Source organism: Acyrthosiphon pisum, chromosome A1 (assembly GCF_005508785.2).
Source record: "Acyrthosiphon pisum isolate AL4f chromosome A1, pea_aphid_22Mar2018_4r6ur, whole genome shotgun sequence".
NCBI lineage: Eukaryota > Metazoa > Arthropoda > Insecta > Hemiptera > Aphididae > Acyrthosiphon > Acyrthosiphon pisum.
In genome coordinates, this window is record NC_042494.1 from 91,237,765 (window position 1) to 91,263,221 (window position 25,457).

At 28.9% G+C, this 25,457-nt stretch overlaps 2 protein-coding genes across 5 annotated transcripts in view; both read right to left on the reverse strand.

Annotated features, from left to right (window-relative positions):
• The window catches only part of LOC100159899, an 18,027-nt gene extending 6,454 nt beyond the window's left edge, over positions 1-11,573 (reverse strand). Inside the window, exons 1-3 of the mRNA XM_001946232.5 lie at positions 10,696-11,573; positions 10,392-10,626; positions 3,414-3,539 (exon numbers count right to left, since the gene is read on the reverse strand). Of these exons, the coding sequence (XP_001946267.2) occupies positions 3,414-3,539; positions 10,392-10,547 (282 nt within the window). The 5' untranslated portion in view covers positions 10,548-10,626; positions 10,696-11,573. The remainder of the gene's footprint in view (positions 1-3,413; positions 3,540-10,391; positions 10,627-10,695) is intronic.
• Positions 11,574-12,170: 597 nt separating this feature from the next.
• Positions 12,171-24,339, reverse strand: LOC100161941 (zinc finger protein 33A). 4 transcript variants are annotated; one of them, XM_029487764.1, is made up of 5 exons: positions 24,130-24,339; positions 23,870-23,907; positions 23,407-23,802; positions 23,203-23,331; positions 12,171-16,730 (listed from the first exon to the last, which is right to left on the reverse strand). In XM_029487764.1, the coding sequence occupies exons 3-5, from the start codon at positions 23,569-23,571 to the stop codon at positions 13,740-13,742; spliced, it is 3,285 nt and encodes a 1,094-aa protein (XP_029343624.1). In that variant the 5' UTR covers positions 23,572-23,802; positions 23,870-23,907; positions 24,130-24,339; the 3' UTR covers positions 12,171-13,739. The 4 variants fall into 4 exon arrangements, with proteins under 4 accessions (XP_029343624.1, XP_001946201.2, XP_029343625.1 ...); XM_001946166.5 differs by lacking the exon at positions 23,870-23,907; XM_029487765.1 differs by lacking the exon at positions 23,870-23,907 and having other exon boundaries at positions 24,126-24,339.
• Between the last annotated feature and the right edge of the window lie 1,118 nt (positions 24,340-25,457).

Below are 25,457 nucleotides of genomic sequence, written 5' to 3' on the forward strand. Positions count from 1 at the left end.
GATAATTATCTTACCTTTAGATTTTATAAGAGGTAAATTCACTCTAATTTTTAAACTAACGAAGCTACACGTGTTCTGCTTTGCGTAGAATTTGCCATGTTACGCACTTGTAGGACGGAGACAACACATGCGTGTATCACGTCCTCTTAAGGGAGCAAGACATATTGCCCCTCCCTTGTCCAAGGACTATAAGAAAATATTTATCTTTGATAAGTATTGAGTGTGGATTTGACAAAAAGTTTTTTCAACTATTGAAAAAAAGAGTAGGTGTACTTACAAATGAACAAAAACGCGGAATGCTAGTTTTTGATGAGATATTTTTGAGGGAGAATTTTAATGTTAATAATGGTTTGGAAGATTTAGGCGGTGAAATAGATTCCTCGGGGTTAAAAGCCAACCATGCATTGGTTTTTATGTTTCAAAGTCTGGCTTTAAATTTTACCCAGTCAATAGCAGTCTTTGCATCAAGAGGACCCGTAAAAGGTACTTAAATAATACCTATGTGACATTTATATGTTTTTATAGATTTTAAGAATTTTAACAATTATTGTACTAATTAGTTGTTTGTATTGTAAAAAATTATTTGTATGGATGATTAACACATTTTATTTAATGATTAACATTTTGGTGGTTTTTTATGTTTTATTATTAGCATATTTATGTTTTTTGTTAGTAGAGTTTGTGTTGCATGTTTATGATTCCAGATTTTATGCGTTGTGTTCTATGTTTCATTTATGAGTACAGATAGTACAGTAGTATTTATATGGATATATGGTAAGTTATTATGTTGAATAATTTTAATGACCTGCATTTCTATATTAAATTGTATATTTTATATATTATAATTTATAGTAATAGTTTTGGCACAATTGGTTATCAAAGCTATATCTCTGCTGGAGAATACTGGAGTTAAAATTGATGGGGTAGTTTCAGATGGGGCATCAACCAATCGTAAACTTTGGTCAGAACTTGGTAAAAGTGGAAATAAAAATGAATTAACCAATTCATTTGAACATTCCTTGGATCCTAATCGAAAAGTATTCATGTTTTCTGATGCCCCTCACCTGATAAAGAATGTTAGAAATAGACTTTTAAATAAAAAAAGTTTAAAAGTAAATAAAATTACACAATTTAAAATGTTCTTATATAATTATTTAGCTACTTAAAATAATTGTATTTTTAGGTATCTCCTGATGGACAATATATCAGATGGTCATACTATCAAGATGTGTATGACAATGATTGTAAAAGAAATTTTGATTCTCCTACAAGAGTATGTCCAAAGATTACATTAAGGCATTTAAATATTGACGGATTTAGCAAAATTAATGTAAAATTGGCTACTCAGGTAAGATGTTTAATCAATTGGATAAACATAAGTATGAAAGATGTTTAGGTAGTTCAAAACTTACAAATTTTTTTCAGATTTTTAGTAATTCTATGGCCAGAGGAATAGAGTTCTATCGTGATCATGTGAAGGTAGAATCTCTTAAAAACAGTTATGACACACAAGTTTTTACTGATCGCTTTAATAAATTATTTGATGTGTTAAACCGCAAATACACAGCCGAAGGAATAAGAAAAAATAGCCTTGACTTCCAAGTATATTATTTATCTATAGTCAACATCTAAATTAAATACTGCTGAAATAGGCTGCTAACTAAAAAATAAATGATTATTAATTGTTTAACTTAACCAGGTTTTAGAAGAAAATCTTATTTGGCTGAATTGTTGGGAAGAACAAGTTGAAAATGGAAAAATATATAAGGATGAGTATTTGACACAATGTACTGCCGATGGGTTAAGAGTAACGATTAAATCAATGTTAGAACTATCTAAATATTTATTAGAAAAATGTGGATTCAAATATGTACTAACGTACAAGATGAATCAGGATCGTTTAGAGGTATTTTATTTTTAAAAATTCGTTGATGACAGAACCAAAAATAATTTGTATATGAATAACATTATTATTCAGTTTGTTTTATTTCTATCATATAGCAATTTTTGGCATGGGGAGGCAAGCTACGGGTCCAAATGAACACCCCTAGTACACCCACATTTCTGCAGGTGTACAAAATGTTATCAATTTATTCTTTGCTAAAACCACCCAAAACAGGGAATTGTAAAATTTTAGAACCTAGTGTACATACAATTTCAATTAATGATTTACATAGTGTTATAAATAATGATGATGTTACACAAAGGGTTCAAAAAATTGAAAATTTAAAAGAGAAACTTGACTCTTTAATTACCATTGATGTGGGATTAGATGAAATTTTTGATAATAGTATCCACAACTATTACAAATCAGAAGTGGAAGATTGTGTCTTATATTATATTTATGGCTATATTACTAAAAACTTAACAAAAAACATAAAATGTAATGTTTGCCTTACAGCTATAGCTGGCAAGTGGTAGTACCCTTTTATATATATATATATATTTTTTTTTATTTAGGGTACTAAATTATATAACTTATATTTTAAATCTTGATCTCTATTAATTAATTTAGGTAATAAGTGTTACTCAAGCAAACCAGAAGCTCAATTTGTCAATTTGAAATCAAGAGGAGGTTTGACTTACCCAAATGATTTTATTTTTGGATTATTGACTGCTGTAGAAAAATCATTTGTAAAGCATTGTAAAGATAATGATGTTTTCTTGTTAACTCTTGATGATTTTTTCAAGAACAATAAGTTAATTAATTTTCATTGTATTCAACATAAGACAGACATATTAACAACTATAATATCTAACTTCATAATCATGCGAATGAGTCAATATTCGTTAATAACAAATAAGAATACACCAAAGGTTAATGCCAAAAAAAAAAAATTAGCCAAACTTGTTCCTACTTAATTTGATATTAATTATTTTTATTTTTTCAAGTGTATTTTTTATTTAATTAATAACAATATATAGGTACATTTTTATTATTTATTAGTAGTTATTACTTAAAAAATTGTAAAATTTACAATTTTGCGTAGTCAGTCAGTAATGAGTACATTATAAATTATAATATTATTTTTGCAGTATATTATTAATATTTATTATTTTGAAAATTTGATTTTTTATGTTTTCTAATTCTAATTATTGTGTTTTTATAACACACCTATAGATGGCGCTTTTACCCCTAGTTGTACCTTACAGCGGCTTTAGAAACATTTTAGGGCCACTGATAAGGTAGTCGATACCAGTCCATACTATCTTAGTCCGTGGCACAGAGCTATCGCATGCCCTGTCAATAAATGTTATGATAAAAATAAATACAGATAAGTATTATGATTTTTTTAAAAACGTAATATAATGGAAGACAAAAAAATGTTAGTATTTTTATTAACTTCATTTTTATTGTTAAGTATACGGAGCATGCCTGAATTCGCCACTGCTTTTAATTATTGTTAACATACTTTAGCTGCTAAATAATTCACTACACTTTGACATTCTTGAGCTTTTTCAATGTGTCCTTGCCAAATATCAATCTTATGCACGCAATTTTCACATAAGAAAGTAGATTTGCCATCAGTGCCCGTAATCTAAAAATATAATTTCAATATAATTATCATTTTGTCACATAATATTTTACTTGGTTTTTTGTAGAAAAATTATCTATATATATATATCTATTTATTTATCTGTATTAAAAAGTTCAATGTTTTTATATTATATAAGACGGTTAATCAATTGGAAGATTTAATAAATATAAATATAAATGCTCTGGAAACACATCAAAACCTATACTCTTTTCAGAATAATAATGCACCATACTCACCCACACGGCAGGGTGCACGGGATCAGCGGCAATGATCTGTGAAGAGGAAACGGATATGCAAACTAGAACTAAGCTTTGTCCGCCACCCTGTGCGTTTTTGTTTTGAAAAGTTTATAGTATAACACTTAAACATCCCAACTCCAAGAAAAGTGGCTTTATTCAATCATAATCGAGATTATAATAATGTATAGAAGATTTATTTCAATCAGTTCTCAGATATGTAAAAATACTATTTTACATAACCAACACGCTAATAATGAAGACATTTACTAATACTTCATTATAATGGTAAGATAATTTTCATTTGTATATGGCATATTAAACAAACATAAAATTACTTAAGTACCACATATGCAATTGTAAAGAGCTTTATTAAATCACTTATAATTAGGGTTCTGAATTTGAAATATTTCAATGAAATTATGAAAAATATTTTTTCTTCTTTTAAACGAGTTTGGTTATATATGAGTAGAAATAATATAGGTATTGATTACACACTTAGAAATAAAGAAAAACATTTTTTATGAGAGTTGTAAAATATTGTTGTATTCAGACTGTCAGCGATCCAAAAGTTAATAGTTTGAAATAAATTTGAAGTCAATTTCAACAGTGAATGAAATAATAGTGTATTTTTAATAATTATAAAGTGTACAAAAGTCGTATATGACTGAGTGATGTGAAGGTGCTCTGGACTCTTTTATTTAATACTTAGATGGTATTTTGTATATAGAATTATAATGTAGAATAATATAATGTGCATTCGCAGCAGAGTCGTGTCAAGCAATTCAGCGCCCCGGAGCAAAATTTTTTCGCGCTCCTTCCCCACAATTTAACTGCTAATCGTTTTTTTGTTATATAAATCTTCATATTATACCACACATCACGAAAACTAACTAAAATATAATATACAATATTTAATATATTATTATATAATTATTAATTTATTTTAATTAAAAATATTGATAACAAATTAAACACTGCTATTTTAACAGTATATCAGGAGCCTTGCATTAAATTTTCACGCTTTTTTCCCAACAAATAAAATTTTATTGATATTTATATTAAAAAAAAATAAAAAATTGAAAACTGACAATGTCCGTAAACAGCTCAGAGTCAAAATATTTTCAAAATTTTATGTTGTATAGAAAATGAAAATATGAACATTCAGTGTAGTTTTTATGTATATTCATTAATTTGTTTAAGTATTACACCAAAAACCTAAATCGATTCTGCGTAAAAATTCCCGTTTTTCCTTAATTTTTATGTTGTTTTTCCCAGCGCTAGTCATAGTGTTATTTTAATGGGAAACAACTGTCTACTGACTATTGAAAATAAATAAACAATATTTTATTGTAAGTAGGTACTCAGTTGTCCAAACCATTAAAAAAATTATAATATGTTTGATTGTAATTCTTGAACAATTCAAACATGATTTTGCTCAAACTATTCCTGTGTTGAATTCCTCAAAGTTTGAAGTATTTGTAGAGTTTGAGAACTAATCCTTAATTGAGATTTTGTGTATGAAAACCTATAGTATATTGCAAAGCTGGGCATTAACGAGTTAAAAAGTTAAAATGTTAATTTAATTTAAACTTTTTAACTTAACTGTTAGCTGTTAACTTACTAAGTTTCTTCTTTAATTAGCATGAAATTAACGAGTTAATTTTTCATTTTAAGAAGTAAGTTAAGTTAATTTATTTTGTTTCTAATTTAATTATATTTCACTGTTTCAGTCTATTTTGTTTTCATGTCAAAATAATTACCGTAAATTGTTTAAACTTAAAAATTTATATCATTTAAATCTAACTTATAATAAAGCACTGTATAAAGTATAAACACTATAGTGTTAGGTTGGAAAAAAATTAAGTACGCTACGTAGCGTTGTTTATACAAATTAACTTTTTTTAAGCTTAATAAAAAGTTTAAAAAAAGTGTGTAAGTATTAACTTTACTTAATTAAGTTAAAAAAAATCATAAACTTGCCCAGCCTTGTACGTTGGTACATTTATACATACTTATACATTTTAAGTTTGATCTGAATATTTGTTGTGATTTATGAAAACAATATTAAGTTTATATTTTTATTAATTGATTGTTAAGCAAACCTAACCTATGATTGGTCTATTTACCAAAATACTATTTAAAAGTTGTGTTGATCACATTATGTTTAACTGTTTAAGCTGGTTAATTTGGGTATTCAGTACAAAATTCTGATATTAACTAGCTTAAACATAATATGTTTAATATAAATTTTAAATGGTATTCAGGTAAGTAGACTAATCTTAGGTTAGGTCAGGACAAGCAATTAATAAAAATAGAAATTTTATATTGTTTATATAAGCCACAACAAATATTCAATTTCAAATTAAAAATTCCACCTTTATTATATACTAGTTGAACCCGTGCACTTTGTTGCCCGTAAAAAATAGCAACTTTTAAAAAAATTATGATTGTTCAATTTTTTTTTTGGGTGTAACTTACTACAGTAAGTGCAAATCAGCCACCCTGGTAGGCGATGTTCAATAAATTGATTTGATGCAAGCTTTTACCTGATCTGCCCGTATAACCAATAATAAAAAAAAATAAAATTTCCAATTTCTATCGTGTATAATATCTCTACTTGAATTTTGAGCACCATTTTAAAATGCGAATTTCGGCAAATCCTTTCTTATTGCACGGTGAAAATATGAGAAGAACTTCTATTCAAAATTTCAAGTTCGTACGTTGCGTAGTTTAGTTTTCAAAAGCACCCAGAAAAACAAAATAAAAATTAAGGAAAAACAGGAATTTTTACGCAAAATCTGTTTTCGAAAAAACGCATTTTGGTTTTTGGTGCAACTCTAAATCAAACGACCATAAGTACATAAAATTTTGACTGAATGTTTATCTCAGCATTTTCTATACACCATCCATTTTCTAAATATTTTGACTTATTTTGAGCTGTTTACGGATATTTTTAGTTTCTATTTTTCTATTTTTTTCTTTTTTATAAATATCAATAAAATTTTATTTGTTGGTTAAAAAACCTGAAAATTTAATAGGAGGTTCCTATTATATTGTTTCAAAGGCAGATGAAAAAAAAAATTTTAAATCCAGTTATAATTTTTTTTTTATAAGCATTTAAAGTTCAAATACTGACAAAATACAAAAAAATTACAAAAATTAGCAAATTATTTTGAGTTAAAATTAAAAATTAAAAATTCATGAAAAATTTTCTTTTTAAATCTAAGATTTGAAAATGTAAAACAAGATTCCTCATAAGTTTGTCTACCTTTTTCAAAAAAAAAAAATGTCTTCAAGCAAGTCAAATTGATTTTTATGAGCATTTGAAATTCATTATTATATTTGCTTGATTTCAATTTTACGATTTTCTTATAGGGTCAGTATACCAGTTGTGGCCATATTAAGGAAAAATTATAATGGCTTTAATTTTTTTATTCAGTACTCAGTACAGTTAGATTAATTAGAATTTTGAAAATTTTGAAAATAATTTAACTCTTTTTGAGCTGTTTACAGATATTGTCAGTTTTCAATTTTTTTAGTTTTTTTTCTATAAATATCAATAAAGTTTTATCTGTTGGTCCAAAAAGTATAAAAATTTAATACAAGGCTCCTGATATATAGTTACAATAGCAGTTGAAACATATTAAATATACATAGGCACAATTTTTTTTTATAAGCATTTAAAGATTGAATTTTGACAAAATTAATCAAACTTAAAATTGAATAATTATTTTGTAGTTAAAAATTTATAAAATGTGCAACTTTTATACCTAAAGATTGAAAATTTAAAACAAGATTCCACGTAAGTAGTTAATTCTGTTACCAAAAAATCTAAAAATACATAAGCACAGTTTATTTTAATTTTCATTTTAAGTTCAAATTTGGACAAAATTACATATTAAAAAACCTTGAGTAACTATTTTAGTTATTTTATTGTGATTCTATAATATTATTCATGGTTACTTGAAACTTCTAAAGTATACTATTTTATATCTATGATAGTATCATGGTTTGTTGTTGATGTATAACGCGTTATAAGTACCTAATGGATATTGTGATATGATTAATTTGGAATTTATTATAGGTCAAATTTTTTTTTAATACCATAGATAAGCATATATGACCTAGACTGACATACCATCTCCACTCAGAATCGTTTTTCTCATACAATGATAATATATCATTGAATTCAAATTTAATACCATCCATTATACAGAACGACATCCACTTGCCCACTTTTTTAATAATAATATAAGTGTTCAAATACTCAAAATAATATACAATCATTTTTTATGAAAATACATGTTTTTTAGGGTTGTTTTTATAGGTATATATAAATGGGCCGGCCGATTTTTTTTATTTTCCCGGTAGAAATTGTTGACCCAGTCCAGCCCTGCTATTAAGTCTTATTTTTTAAGGGCATTTTTCTTGTTTTTTGATGAATTTTAATTCTGCACCCTAGTAATTACTAATATTATTCTATATCATAGGTGGGTATGAACTTAAAGGAGGTACAAATTAGACTAGTTCCATAAGAAGCCAAAGACTATAGGTACAACATTGTTTTTGCATTTGTATTTGTTACATTAATACATTATAAATTGTATTTGCACCCAGATTTTTGGAGACAAAATATTTTGATTTTCAACTCCAGGGATGGTTTCTGGTAGAAAATTTGACCTACAGTTGGTGCATTTCAAAGGTTAGAATTGAAAATGCTATATATTTTATATAATTTGTGCATGGTATAATTTTCAAAATATTTTTAGTTTTTTTTTTCTATAATTCTCGATTAACAGTTTTTCTCGATTGAATATTTGAATACAATATGTTTGATGGTTTTATTAAAAATACATAGGCACAATTTTTTTTCATAACAATTTAAGCTTCAAAAGGTTCAAGTATGTAGTTAAAAATATATAAAACGTACAATTTGTATAGCTAAGACTTGGCAATATTTAATACAATGTTCTCTATTAGTAGCTTATACTGAATACAAAAATATAAAATATATATGACAACAATATTTTTTATTGTCATTTGAAGTTAAAATTTTAATGAAATTGGATATTTAAAGTTTATTTTAAACAAAGAATAATGATGTCCGGTAGTTATTTTGTTATAATTAAAAAGTATATAATGTCTTATACCTAGACTGGCATATCGTCTCCGCTCAGATTTGTTTATCTTACACAATGATATTATATCATTGAATTCAAATTTAATACCATCCATGTGACCCACTTGTAACCTACTGTACAGCAGAGCGACATCTACTTACCCACCTTTTTTTAACCATACGACTACCGGAGTTGGTATATTAGTGAAAAATGAAAATTCATGGCAATATATGAGTTTGTCCGAGTGGCGACAATTGGTCGCCACTCAGTTGCATTCTCTCTGTGGCTGAAGTATTGATACTTAACATTTATATTAACCTAAATAACAATGAGCTAGTTTTAGCCTTTTAAGGTAGGTATTATGTAATATTTTTTTTACTGAAAATATTTAATATCTATTATATAAGTATAAAGTATACACGATAAATTCACATCATAACACTACTAAAACAATGTCGCAATTATAACAATGTTTCCTATAAATATCATAATATAATATCAAGTATGTTGCGGATTATAAGATTTCAGTAGTGCTAACCAATTATTTGTACTAACCAATATCCTATAACCCGTACATATGTATCAACACTAAATGTATATGGGGACAGTATAAGGAATAAGAAGTATGCTTAACACAGTCCGTGTTTTCGTTCTACTTAACTCGTGTGCATTGGCATACTGCATTGTAAAAGATTAATTTCTTTTTCTTCCCTTTCTCCCATCATCCTTTATCAACCCAATCGTCATTACCACTATTAGCGCCAATGCAAGTAGCAGTGGCGTCAAAAACGTACTTCAAGTAGTTCAATTAAACTGCCTTAATAGTGGGTGGGTGTGTGGGTAATGGGTAAAATAATAGAGCATACTTCTTAGTATTTCTGCTATAATTCTATTAATCACAAATATGTCATTAAATTATTTATGTATAATTAGTTGAGCCAGTTTCACTGTCGTTTGAAGGGGTGGGTAGTTGAATTGAACTATTTCAACAGTTAATTTTTATTTCATTCAGTGCTACTGGCAAGTAGACAAGTAATAGTAGAACTTAGAGCCGTTCTTACAATGTCCGGTAAAGTTTCGGCCAACACTAACAGATTTATAACAGATTTTATTACTGGCAGAATTCGTACGGTGAAGTGTCAATTACCTAACCGGACATTGTAAGAACGGCTTTTACTGTAGTGGGTAGGTACCCAGAGCGCAGTGTACACCAACTAAATGATAAACCATTAACGTCGCAATAACATAAACCGTCCTACAACATGTACGTACACTGTTGCAGTAATAAAAATGACGCAACAACACAAAGGCCCACAAAGGTCGGCGTGAGCAACAGTATTGGATGCGCCTGCAAGTGATCCGTACAAAAAACGGCTGTAATCTAGTCGCCTCCAATGACGATACAGGCAAAGATCCGCCGGACGGGACAACGGGAGACTAATGTGAATAAAACGCGACAGGTACGCGCGGACCACATATTATATTAAACTCACCTCCACTCGGTAGTAGTCTTTGACGCGCTGGAGCAGATGTGGTTCGTCGGGCGCAAACACGTCGATGGACACTCGTCGTAATTCATGTAGGCAAATGCGGCATATTTCTAGCGGTGAACAGATGAATCTGTCGAATCGACTAATTCGAGGTGGCATGTTGTTGTGAAGACGACAACTTGTGCATGAACCTTTACGTGGGACAATTATTGAACCTCGTCTTCTGGACACTGCGAACCTTGAGGGAGACAGGATGGCAGATATTAAAATACATGTGAAGAAAAAACAATCCAGACAAACGGGTTACTTGAATCGAAATGGCCGGCCGAACGCTAGGACGCCGTCAGTGGTCACCGCGGCGCAGCAGAACCTTCCATCACGGGAACACGACAAATAATGGAGGGGTACGCATACAGCAGCTGCCGGCCAAACGGAAGATGGGAGTTGGTAATACGGAGTGGGGGACAACGGCTGTTGGCGTCGCCCGAGATTTGTTTATACCTCCGGAATGGTGGTTACGATGGAGGACGCACAAACGGACGCGCGGTATGATGATTTTCCAAGGATAGTGGAAAGCGTATCTATACGAACGTCGTAAATAATTGCGTGTACTTGCTCCAGGTAATCAGCGGCAATTTTAAATTTTTTGTTTCACGTCTTGTGCACCGTTCGACTTCCGAGCAATGGCGATCAAAACCATTTGCAGGGGCGCAATTCGGGGGGTTTCTGTACTTTGACAGAACTATTTTTTTTTCGACATATTTGCCTACCATAATATTTACAAACGCTCCGACGGCCGATACATAAATGTTAAAAACATATTATGGAAATCCTAAAGCGTATAATTTAATATGTACAAAGATGATGTATACTCATTATTTATAGATGCATATTATTAGTATGCATGACATAATCTATTTACATCATCCAAATTCATTAGATTTGTAAACCTTCAACCCCATACATAAAATGCATAAATTTACTAAGGTGAAAGGTGTTCGGATGGTTAGAAAATTAGCATGCCTAAGTTTTGGTAGCCCTATTAAAAAACACCAATGGCATGCTAGGTGAACACGGTCTTAGATTATTTAGACTATGATTATTGCTTAATACAGTCTTTTAAAATATACTTTTTAAAGGTCTTCAAATACAGATACATATTTTTAAAAGTATTAGAGTATAAAATATACAAAAATATTTTAAAAATTATTAATAGACTCGTTTAAATTTGTTTACCTTTGAATCAACTAAACGTCTTAACCAAATTTTGTTTAGGATTAACATGTTTTACTTTAATTTTATAGATCATTTTACACCGTACCATTTGGTGCAACTATAAATTAGGTACTCATCTGTTCTATTTTTTAATAATGTATTTGGATTTTTAAATGAGTATAAGTCACATAAAAAATTATATTATTATATATAAATAATGACAATTGATTATAATATAATTCCAATATTTTGTTCTTCTCAACTTGATTTAAATGAAAATAGAAAATAAATTAAGAAATGTTATTTGATTTTAAATACAGATACTTTAAGAAAGAACTTAAAATACATAGTTGAACACTAAAAAGTATAAGTATACATTTACTCAAGCAATTTACAAGACTGGTTTAATCATTAACGTGGTTAAAATTAAAAGCACAAAAACTGTAATTTTAAGTGCATTGCTAATGATTATTATTCCTAAGCAAATACCAACCACCTCTTCAAATCAAACACTGATTATAAGACATAAGTAAAATATAAAATTATAATTAATATTTAACACATATGTTCATTTGTTAAAAAAATATTATATTGAAGTCGATTTTACAAGAAATTTAATACAATATAATATATTCATATAACATTATTTTAATACTATACATTCTACTATTAATTTTCTGTTAAGAATATAAAAATAAAAATAAGTAAGAACTGAAATTTATTTTTGCGTCTGTGATGCTAGGTATAGACAGTGGCGGGTCGAAAGTCTCAATTTTGATGCAGCTGCGTCAACAAAGGGGTGGTGGCAGACATAGATATTTAAGAATAATACTCTATAATATCTATGATGGCAGTGGCGTCAGTCTATGCTAAGGTTTGGCCACATTATTTTATTTACATCTTAACTCTGCTATGTATAAATAAATAAATTATAATATAATTTAGAATACTTTATAAGTGTAGTGTGCTGGTGGTAAATAATTAAATAAGAAATTACGTCATTTAAAATTTAAGTTCGATCCGCCACTAAGTATAGACTACAACCTTAGTAAAATACTAATTAATAAATTTAATTTTGTTCAATATTGATATATCAAATGTGTATTTTTATTATACTTAAGTCATATTTAATTAAGTTTTAAAAAAAAAAAAATATAGAAATGTAAAACGTTATACTTAATAAAATATTCTTAGGTATACAGAATTAAGAGGTGGATACTTTATTAATATTACATGTAATTTATATTTTAAAAAATAATGATACAAGTCTAAGATATTAGGTCAATATATTATACTCTATTTAAAATAAGATCACCGGGCGTCGACCAACTTTTGTCCGGGCGGCACACAGATGCTTCTCCTACCAAGTAAACCACAAGGTTTGGCATTCAGATCAAAGCTACGTCCATGCACACAAGTCAGCTGTCTGGTACCGCTCTTATTTTGAATTGAGTATACATTTGTATAGAAAAAAAACATTTAAAAGCCTGAATACCATTATAAAAGCTTAGCTATTTATTTATTTTGTTAAAAATCCATACTTAATAATTATATTTATTCAAAATAATCTTGTATTACAATCAAAATAATAGTTGATTAACATACATTTAAAATTAACTAATTGTTTTAATTTTATTGAAAAGCTATTAAATCATAACTCATTTAGATATTTTGGTGTACTATAGTTTATAGAATACGTATTAAAATAAAAAATACACAAGGCATTTTAGGAATACAAAATTTAAATAAAAATCAGTACGTAGTCTACTTTATGTTTAAACTTATTCACTAAATTCAATAATAATAAAAAATGTTAATTGTATTTTAAGTTAACTGTTTTTCCAGTTAAAATACAGTTATTTCAAAAACTTAAATAATTTTATGACACAAAATTAGTTGCAACAAACATTATAATAATAATAAAAAAAAAATGGGTTATCCAGAAAAAAATCAAATAAAATTATAATATTTTCAGTGTGTAGGAGTTTTTTTCTTTTAACTTTAGTTATAATAAGAGATTTTTCATTACACTTTACTAAAGTTTCATACAGTTACCTTCACTGATTACTACATGTCTGTGAAATATAGTAAAATTTATTTTAAAAATTTTAATTTATTTATTTGTTCCTCCATTTTTTATTCATTTGAAGAAGGGAGTGCTTTAACAGAGTTATTGATTTTGTTTTCATTTACACGATTAACATTTTCAGTATCGTTTAATGCAACCAATTCACCGCCCAAACAATTTGTCTTCTCTTCTTCCACAACAGAAGATATACTTGTTTCATTTTTATCTATTTCAGTGATTGTTTTGTCAATATAATTGTTGGTACTTTCTGAAACATTCATTGAGTATGCATGCTCAACTACCATTGTATCTTCATCATAAAGGAGATCAATTGTTTCACTATCATTCAAATGATCTATAATTTGATTTATACTTTGAGCAGTGTAAACATCAGTTTCATTTTCTCCATCATCATTATTATTAGTTATGTCAATGATTTCAATATTTTCTTCATTTGTATTATGTTCAGTTATATTTTCTTTAATTTTGTTATCAGGCCATTGAGATAATGTATTTTCATTTGCTTTTTGTTTAATGTGTCCATTGTGTTCCTTATTATTTTCCATAATTGTTTCAGGAATATTGTTAGCCATTGATGTTGTTTCGGGAATATTGTTAGCCATTGATGTTGTTTCGGGAATATTGTTGGCCATTGATGTTGTTTCAAAGATATTGTTGGCCAATGATGTAGTTTCAGAAATATTGTTGGTCATTGATGTTGTTTCAGGAATATTGCTGTCCATTGATGTTGTTTCAAGGATATTGTTGGCCAATGATGTTGATGCAGGGATATTGATGACTTTTGATGTTGTTTCATGAATATTGCTAGCCATTGATGTTGTTTCAGGGATATTGTTAGCATTTGATGTCGTTTCAGAGATATTGTTGGCCAATGATGTTGTTTCAGATATAATTGGTAACATTTCTACATAGTTAGTAGGAGTTACATTAGATGTAACAGCTACAGTATTATCTTTTACACCATGCTCATGTTCAATATGCATTATTAAAGCTATTTGGTACATAAATTTAAAGGGACATTGTTTACAAGAATACCGTCTGTATTTATGATATGGAAGTCTCTTTCCATGATATAGTCTCCAATGTTGAAAAAACGTTAGACGTGTAAAATATTTTTTACATTTAGTACAATAATATCTTTGAGGTTTACTTTTCAAAGTATTTTGCTGATCACAAAATTGCCAATGTCTTGCCAATCCTGAATTTGATTTAAATTTTCTTGGACAATTAGTACATTTAATTGTGTATGTGTCATGATTAACAGATTCTGTTGTTTCATTACTTAGATAATGATCAGATAATGTAGTCATTTCAGCATCTATTTCATTATTTTCATCAGCGGTGGCCATTTCAATGATGGATTCAATTTCTTCATCAAAGTGAGAAGTACTATTTTGATTTGTTTCTTCAGGTTCTTGTTTACAAGTGTTGACCACTTCAAGATATTCAGCTTTTAAATTTGGACTATTTAAATTACCCAATCCAAGATAATCAGTTTTTAAAGATGTATTACTCATTCTTTTTTTTGCAATTTTTTTTGGTGGAGATGGATTGTGAATCTTTACATGACTTGATAAGGCTGCGGCTGTAAGACACACTTTATTACAAATTATACATTTATAAGGACCTTTATACTTTTTAGTATAGGTAGTTTTAGATTTAGGTTTTATTGTTGAATTTGTTTCTACATTATTGTATTGACATGCGATCAAATGAGATTTGAAGTTATGAATAAGAATTCCTTTATGACAATATGCACAAATAAGATTCTTATTATTTTTTTTATTTGATATTAAATCACCATCATGCAAGGTAAATTTATGAATACTCAAACTTTGAAGATCATCAAATTGTTCAGAACATTCATAACATTTGAACATGCCAGGAATACGACAGTTACCTTTTACTTGATGACCTCTAAGATTATTTAAAGTAGAAAATGGCACACAACATTGCCAGCACATCAATGAATTCCCTAATTCAAAATGTTCACGATGATGAAATTTAAAAACATTAAAGTTTTGGAAGATGAGATTGCACGAAGGTTTTAAACAGGTAAAAAGTATATGTGTCGATGAACGTGGAATCTTTTTCACATTTCCTCTTTTACGTTCCAGCACATTTTTCAAAGGACTTTTATTAACCGGTAATAATTCAGTTTCATTTTCTGTAGGTTCTTTTAGTTTCATACCGTACTCAATTATATTTTTAGCCTGAATTTCAAGACAATGTTTAGTGTGCTCAATAATTGTTGTTAGATCTGGAGCCGATTTTTCACAATGAAAACATAAATAATTACCGAACGAGTTCATCAATCGGCCATTATGTGATTTTAATTTGTGATAAGCAAATTCTTCCATGCTGTTAAATACAACACTACATGCATAACATTTAAATAAATTTACAGTACGGCAGCGAATGTGATAATGACCACTGGCGTCGCGGTCAGTTTTTTTTATTTCTTGATAACAACGACGACACATAACTGCAGTTGAAGATAAGCCAATATGTCGTCGATAATGTGGTGTAAAATCTTTTTTTGATCTTGACAGAATGTTACAATTAGGCACCAAGCAAGTAAAGAAAGATTTATTGTGTTGAGAACAATCATGGTTCAAAATATTCTTCTTTTGACAGATGGAACAGTAGTACAATTTTTCAGCTTCATTTATAGATTCATTTTTAAAATTACTTTTACAAGTTTCTTCATTGTCTGATGATAATAGATCAACAATTTCAACAGGGTCTTTTACTACTGAACAAGATGGATCTTCATCATCTGATTCACTATCAACATATGCTGATTTTGAATGATTTGTAATAAATGAGCGACTAGAATCACCTTGTATATTATTACTGTTAATACTACTACTAGTACTGCAACCATTTATATTGTAATTATTTTCATTTAAATTTTTTGATATTGATCGAGAATTGGTTAATGAAGATGATTTTTTCTTAGTAGCCACTTCTTTATTCTTTGAATCCGGTGTTGAATAAGATGCATTAGATGTTCCAGGAATAGTAACACCACCAAACTAAAATCAGAAACATAATAATTTAAAATTAATTAAGGTTAGAAAGCGTTAATTGTACATTTGTAAAAGGGTATATTTCTAATATTAATATAGTATGGTATCTATTCACTAATTAAAATAAATAAATACTAAAATTTAGATCAGTGATCAATTCTGAATTGCTTATTAGTTCATAAAAACTAATACTCACTAACATTATTGTTAATATCTATAATAATACATTTTAAAGTAAAATAAAATAGTTAATAAAAGATTCCATTTAATAATAGAAAATATTGTTTAGGTTGATTATTTGAAAATAAAAATTAAAAATGACAATAAATGGTATTGTATGTGTCAAACAGGTGTCAAATAAAGATAAATAATAATAGTAAACAGAGCTGTTTAGGAATTAATTAATACCATGCTCAAAAGTAAAAATAGAGCCTGTTTATGAACAAAATGTATAGTAATTTTAATGTGCAATTCTTTTGGGATTAGCCTAATGGCTTTGTCAGTTCAATTAGGAACATATTTAATCAACTGTTCTGAAGGCTCCATATTCCAATAGGTATTGGTAGAAGACAATATTAATTTTGTAAAGCACAAATTATCTTATAACCTAAGTAAATAGTCACTATCTAGTATATTGTATATTTAAGAGGATGTGAGCGCACTATTCGTTTTCTCTCTCTGGCCCACGCACGACATAGACAAAACGCATTTACGCAAAACCATTTTTTTCTATGCGTTTAATTAATCTTAGAGTAAAGTCACTTATTAAAAAAAAAGATAGAGAATAATATTTTTGAGGGAATGACATATCGATTTTATATTTTATTATTATTTGACTTTGTATTCCACTTTCAAAAAAAATAAAAAAATGTTGTAAATTTAAATGATGTTTAAATTGTTTTGAGGCAATATTTAGACAAATCGATATGCCATTCCCTCAAAAGTATTATTCTCTATCTTTTTAGTCATGGGTGACTTTACCCTAAGATTACTTAAACACATAGAAAAAACGATTTTGTGTAAATGCATTTTGTCTATGTTGCGTGTGAGTCAGAGAGAAAACAAATAGTGCGCTGACAGCCTCTTAATATGAATTTATTATTTTTAATAGAGCCGTGTATAAAAAATATACAATATGAGTTAAGTTAAGTATATCTAGAAGTAGTTTCAAATTATAAATACCTAGATAATACAGTTAACTATAGTTTTTGTAATATAAGGATAAAACATTAAAATACAATTAAACCAGGATATTTTGGTTATTGTAGACGGTTGATATTTTTTCTTTAGAAACTTTGTTTAACTGTTCATAACGATTTATTCAGTGATGCCGAACCTATATATTTTTCAATAGGTGGGCAAGCAAATTGAATTTATATGAATAGATCCATTCAGGTTTTTGATAGTAAATTATTACTTTGAATCAAAAGTATACTTAATATGTAGGTATAATATATACTATATATTAATTAAATATGTTAAAAGAACAGATTAAATTGTATAAGCAATACAAATAACATAGGTACTAATCATAGTAATAATTGGACTGCTTATCTACTATGTTGTCCATTTTATATTATTCCTTACATATAAAGCCCAAACAAAATTCCCATATAGGTATAATGAAGCTGTGTTGTATAGAATAAAGTCTGACAAAATAAATACAGTATTTATAACTTTTTAAATAATAATTGTAACTTGTAAGTTTTATCGATATTTTCCCTTATACATTTGGTAATGGGTGTATAAAGTTCAAATAATAATATATTATATTAAAAACCGGCCAAGTGCAAGTCGGATTCGCGCACAAAGGGTTCCGTACTATCATCAGCTATAAAGATGTTGATAACACTGCTTATATTATATATTCTAGGATTTTTAGTATTTGTTGTTATAGCAGCAACAGAAATAAATAATCTGTGAAAATTTCAACTTTCTAACTTTCATGGTTCATGAGATATAGCCTGGTGACTGACGGGCGGACGGACAGCGGAGCCTTAGTAATAGGGTCCCGTTTTACCATACGGAACCCTAAAAATCAAATTGCTACTTATTTAATTTTGAGTAACATATTTTAATATTTCAGTATAAATAGTACAAACAAAAATACTCAGCTATATAGTAGGCGCAAATGTACCTTATAATCAAGAAGCTGGTACTGTAATAGATGTATTAAATTTAAATTCAAGAATAATCGTTGAATACAAATGGATTCTGACAATCTATATATTATCAAAATATATTTAATTATAATTACTAGTTTATTTTCTTACAAGTAAAATAATAGGTTGAATTAATTTTTTCCAAAAACATTTTTTTTTTTTTTTATCTCATTTATTATATTATCAATTATATACCTATTATTATATACCTAATATATTATTATTGTTATTAAGAGGACACTACACTCCTATTTGTTGTCTTCGTCTTACAAGTGCGTAACAAAGAAAATTTACACTCAGAAGAACGCGTTTAGCTATAAATGTTGAAAAATATATGTCATTATCATGCTTTAATACAAGGTTTTTTTCTCGGGTTTTTTATAAGTTGTTCTTACAGTAAATTTAAAATACAAACAATTTGATATACCTACTTAATTATATTAAATTTGCACAATTTTTATTTTATTGAATTCAATTGTTAACAAAATTGGATATTTAAATGTAAAATAATGATTTTAACTACTTATTGGTTATTTTGTTGTAATTCAAAAAGATACTATTTGTGGAGACTTTAAACTTTTCCGCTATTACATATAATATTATTCTCTATACACAATGAAATTTTCAAAATATTTAGATTAATTTATAGCTATTTATACCATGAACCTATTCACACCGTTAAACGGTATATCGATATTGACTACAAAATTAAGAAGACGCTACACAGATATTTGTTATATCCATCTTACAAGTGCATAACATAGAAAATTTACGCTCAGCAGATCACGTTTAACTCCGTTAGTTTAAAAGTTACAGTGAATCGACCTATCATCAAACTTGATGGTAAGTAAATTATTTGTGTTTGTAAGTGGGTTTTTTATGATAGTTCAATATTTTAGTAAGTTATGCGTTATTATCTACTCACTTAGAACCTAAATTATTGTTAAAAATACAAACACAGATAATGCTCTTACCATCAAGTTTCATAATAGGTTGATTCACTCTAATTTTTAAATTAACTGAGTTAAACGTGATCTGCTGGGCATAAATTTTCTATGTTATGCACTTGTAAAATGTGCCTCAATCGATTCCTCGTACATATTGTGGAAAAAAAGAATATTTTTCAGAATACAAATCGAGTTAATCGTTGCGAATTATTGTTGGAACTAGAATCGTATGTTTGAGTGAAAAATAAATATTTTTTCATGATCTCAATATTACATACTGACATGTGAGTGCGAGAGCCCTCTGTACCGCTACAATTGACCCGCATAGACGCCGCTCTCACTAACAATCATTTATGACTAACACATAGATCTCGGGTAGCGAAAACGAGATTAGAAATTGCCTAGATGATTCTCCTTAAATCAATGACATAGCGAGGCCCCTTAAACATCTTTTGTAGTGTCTGCTTAACCTTTAAATTAATAGTTAGAATTTGGAACAGATTTTACTATTTTAGCCACATTAGAAAATAAATATTATTTTTTACATAGCATTACATAGGTACTGTTATAAAATATATATTGAGGTAATAGTCGAAACTTGAAACATTGAAAAAACTTAAGTCTAATCAGTTAGTTATGAAATGTTTGTTGATTTATGGTAGTAAGGTGGGCAAAGCCCTATACTGTTTTATTCAGTATTTTAAATAGGTAGGGACCATAGATCTTATACTTATAAATAGAAGATTTTGTAGTTCACACATTCCATGACAGGTAGCATTTCACAAAGCACTAAACCACATGGCACATAGGCAGTAGTGACAGGTCCATATGTAAAACATACGATTGCTGAATAATTAAATCTATTGTCTTATATTAATACTAATTCTTTCGACCGTACCACTCTACCCCACCAATCAGGCATGATCCGTCTATTAGTATAAGGTCTATGGTAGGGACACAAATTTTGTATGTGTCATCAGAGTACCTTTACTATTTCTTAATTATTTTCCAAGTTAGCACTAGGTAATAAAGAGCTTAAATTTAAGTCTAAAATGTAGAAAATTGCATAGTACCTATTTGAAAATTAAATTTGAAGTATTAATGATACACTTCCTGATACACTTCCCACCACGCCAGGGAACCTCCTCAACATTAAAAGAAAAAGTAATATTGTAATGTTATCTAAGTTTCTACAAATAATAACAAAAAATTCAAAAGTTGTTTAAGGATAATAATTATTTTACGGCTGAATATCTATGTTGTCTAAATTTTAATTTCAAATGATCATAACAAATGTTAAGCTGTTAAGCTTCAAGTTTGAATTTTCTATAAATTCAAATAAAACATCTTATGAGGGATATTTTACTAAATTGTCAAGCTTTAGGTGTTAAGAGGATGTCAGCGCACTATTTGTTTTCTCTCTCTGGCCGGAGCACAGCATTGGCAAAACACATTAACGTAGAATCATTTTTTCTGTTTTTAAGTAGTCTCTGAGTAATAACCCATTATAAAAATACAGAGAACAATGTTTTTGAGGGAATGACATATCAATTTTATGTTTTATTGTTATTTGACTTTCCAAATAAACAAAAAAATGTTGTTAATTTAAATGATGTTCAAATTGTTTTGAGACAATATTTAGACAAAAGGATATGACATTCCCTCAAAAATATTATTCTCCATCTTTTTTGTAATGGGTGATTTTACTCTAGGATTACTTAAAAAACATAGAAAAAATGATTCTGCGTAAATGTGTTTTGTCCATGTTGCGTGTGGGCCAGAGAGATAAAACAAATAGTGCGCTGACATCCTAAGTTATAAATTTAATTTTTTTAGCTACACAATTATTTATATATTTCCCATTGTTAGCGTGATCACGTGGTTCTCAACGCACCAATCGAATCATTCGACATGTGCGAAAGCGGTATGTTCTCTTTTGAAAAGGAGTATAAGTAGGTATTAGGAAAATATTATTCTTTTTTATAAAAAAAAATTCTTCAGAACATTTTTTATATTTTATTTTTTTATATAATGGTACTTAGTTAGATATTTCTTTTATGGATTATTAAATTTAAAAAAAAAAATGATCTCAAAAATAACTTCAATTTTTATGTTTTATTACTGTAGACTAATATTTAAATTTAATTAAAGGTACAAATACTCAATTGTTTTAGGTGACAGATGAGATTATTGGGGTATACCTAAGTTTAAGTTGGGGGTGTGATTGGTAATTTTTGTAATTTTTAAATGTTTATTGACATCTAATTTTAAATCAAGTTTAGCCCTACTGTATTTATTCAACTGTCTATAATTTATAGGATTAATAGAATATTATTTATTATTTATAATTATTGTACATCAATACTTTAGTCGAATTTAGTTATTTCAAAAAAGTGAAACAGAAGGCCAAGACCTAGTTGATATTTAATGCTAGTTTAAATTGAGTTCTATACAATAAAAAAATAATTATTATTGGATATATGAAGTAATTAAGTTTAGTAAATCAGTTATGATTAATAGTTAAATAAATGTAGTAAGATTAATGTTAATGAACTACGGAAATTTGGTTAATAATACTTAACTTAATTAATAACTGAAATTTTATTAAACTAATATCTAGAACATAAGTTCAATAATTGAAAAAATACTATACTCAAATATTGATGTTTGAATAATTTAATTTATTACTTTTTCAGTAAAAAATTAACTTATATAACTCCAATACAGATTTTAAAACCCTATTAAGAAAAATTTAAGAGGACGTATCACCGCATGATTCTGCTGTAAGTGCGTAATAATAGTATTTTTTTTTAAGCAGTTCTCGATTAGCTTTATTAGTTTTAATATTAGAGTTAATTTACCTATAAATAAAACGTAAAACATGTTTTCTGTTTTTTTTTTTTTTTTTATAATTTAATTTACTAGTTAGATAGTTAAAAGCATTTTAAAATTAAAATATTTTACTTATACCTTCATCGCTTCAAAAATAAAATAATACATTTAAAAAACCACTGATAATGTTAAATTTGTTTAATAAAATTAATTCACTCTAATATTATAACTAACAAAACTTATCACTGAACATACATTTGCTATGTTATATACTTGTATGACATTTTCTTAAATGAGTAAATATCAATCATACAATTTTAAATTAGTCTATTTTAGAGATTTAGCTAAATACATATGTTAGATGTGAGTTTTTATAATTTGACTAAGCTAATGCTTACTAATATAGGCATATACTAACATAAATTTATAAAAACATACCATATTATGTTGAAGCATTTTAAAAATAAATAAACCTAAATCTTATTCTGTAGGTGCATATGTTAAAATATATAAATATACTTTTAAAAAGTCTCATACTTTTTTCGTAGCAATGTAATTGATAACAATCTGAGATTCAGCCGCTTTCTTCTTCAGTTCAATAAAGTCCACTAATAAACTATGACATTTTTCGCATATCATTTTTGGTTTTATATCGTCCTTCTCCACCTAAATATAACAATGAAAATATTAATTTAATTATTTGATTAAAATTTTTTTTTTCTTATAAAATATGGTACGAACTTTGATTCCTAATAGGTCTATCAACTGTTGATTCATATTAATTTCTCCATTACTAGGAGTGAATATGTGTATAAACTTTACGTGTCTGTTCGATTCCGGTTCTAACAGACAGAGTCTGCAGAGATCGAAGTTCTCGCTGTGCAAATGCATCTGATTGTTGCTCATGTTGAACGGTTCTTTGAGGAATTCTGCACCAGCGAAAACCAAACGATCAGACGGCGGCACCCAGCCGGGCAGCGGTTAAAGTTGTCAGCTACGAACGGTGGACCAATGACAGGCGGACATCGTTATTTATTGATTTTCGACGAAATTCAATTTCGTCTGAGCGGTGAACGACATCCACCGATTCAGTTGGCCAAACCCGGCGGACAGCAGATTTTCGGAGTCAACGTTGCACTACAAGTATTAAAAATATAATTAAGTTAATTTTATGATCGAAAATATTGCTTTAAGCGAAACTAACGTGTTCAGGGCGAACAAGGCTCTACGACGTCACGTCACCTACAAAAGTCATGTGTTATACATAAAATGACAACAATGTCAAAAAAAAAGCAAGAACGAATCAGCGTAAGCTGCGCCGCTACAACTACAGTGTCGGGCAACGGACAACGTCATGATAACGTTGGTTATGGCCAAAATACCAAATTTGTTTACTATAATATCGTTACATAATATTTATATGGCAATACCATGAAAAATTAAAATAATAATATATATACCTACATTGATAATTGACATTCAGTATTTTGGTAAGAACCTGCTTCGCGGAGTAAAATTATTAGTTATTACTTATTAGGTATTACGTAATAAGGTTACTAGACCGTAGGGTTAGTAAGGTACTAAGGTTGAATAAACTAACAAACCAGCCACCGGTCCAGGCTGTTCGTCGGACGTCGGTCGTCGATCGCCAAGATGGTAGCCGTGTAGGCATATAAACAAATAAATACTACTACAGTATTTGTTCTATGGTATTACTACTATACCAGTAAACAGTAAACATACCAGTAATTGAGTATGGAACCGCAAGCCGCAACTGCTGGACGCCCTGATTGATGAGTGGATGGGTGGGTTTTCTTTGATCTTCCCTTACAGTGGAGCCACAGAACACATTATGATGACATTTCGACAAACGTGATTTCTCCACAGCGAGGTTTTTGTCCGATTTCTGATTTTCCATGAAAAATGAACATGAATAGTTCCTTTGTTCCAACCGGTTATGGCCTTATGGGTGACGCTGGTGTGGCGGCACTGTGACTGTCGGTTATTTAAAAATTCGCTGTGTATAGAGACGGTGTATATGTACATACTGCGCATGCGCCGGAACTTGATATATTATATATTAACTTTTAAAAGTATTTTTGACTGAACATCCCCCGATTTGCTATGCAACACCCCAAGTGGGTCACAGGGTTAAGAAAATTGCATTTTTGTTGCACTGAGTCACCGAGCGGGGTCACTCGCTCGCTGCGCTCGCTCGGACAATTAAAAACGAAAATATCCCCCGATTTGCTATGCAACACCTCCCCAAGTGGGTCACAGGGTTAAGAAAATTGCATTTTTGTTGCACTGAGTCACCGAGCGGGGTCACTCGCTCGCTGCGCTCGCTCGGACAATTAAAAACGAAAATATCCCCCGATTTGCTATGCAACACCTCCCCAAGTGGGTCACAGGGTTAAGAAAATTGCATTTTTGTTGCACTGAGTCACCGAGCGGGGTCACTCGCTCGCTGCGCTCGCTCGGACAATTAAAAACGAAAATATCCCCCGATTTGCTATGCAACACCTCCCCAAGTGGGTCACAGGGTTAAGAAATGTTGTATAGTATATTGTGCAGTGATAACACGTTTTGCGGCACTCGTCGCTGCGCTTATAGTAGTGCTTATCAATACCCGAATGGTCGGGTCTCTTATCAATACCCGGATGGTCGGTTCTCTATACACTGTGTTAAAAATTTTAAATTTCAGAATTCAGATTTCGGAACTTTGTTACTTTACCAGACACCCTTTTTTTTGCAATTTTTTTTTTTAGATTTATGTGGTTAACTATACTGAG

Bases quoted from the DNA above. Each gene is read 5' to 3' on its own strand.
- LOC100161941 (XM_001946166.5), bottom strand. From the start codon at position 23,571: ATGAGCAACAATCAGATGCATTTGCACAGCGAGAACTTCGATCTCTGC. The intron at 23,332-23,406 runs GTTCGTACCATA...TGTTATATTTAG, and splicing joins TAGACCTATTAGGAATCAAA to GTGGAGAAGGACGATATAAA. The intron at 16,731-23,202 runs GTATGAGACTTT...TTCTGATTTTAG, and splicing joins ATTACATTGCTACGAAAAAA to TTTGGTGGTGTTACTATTCC.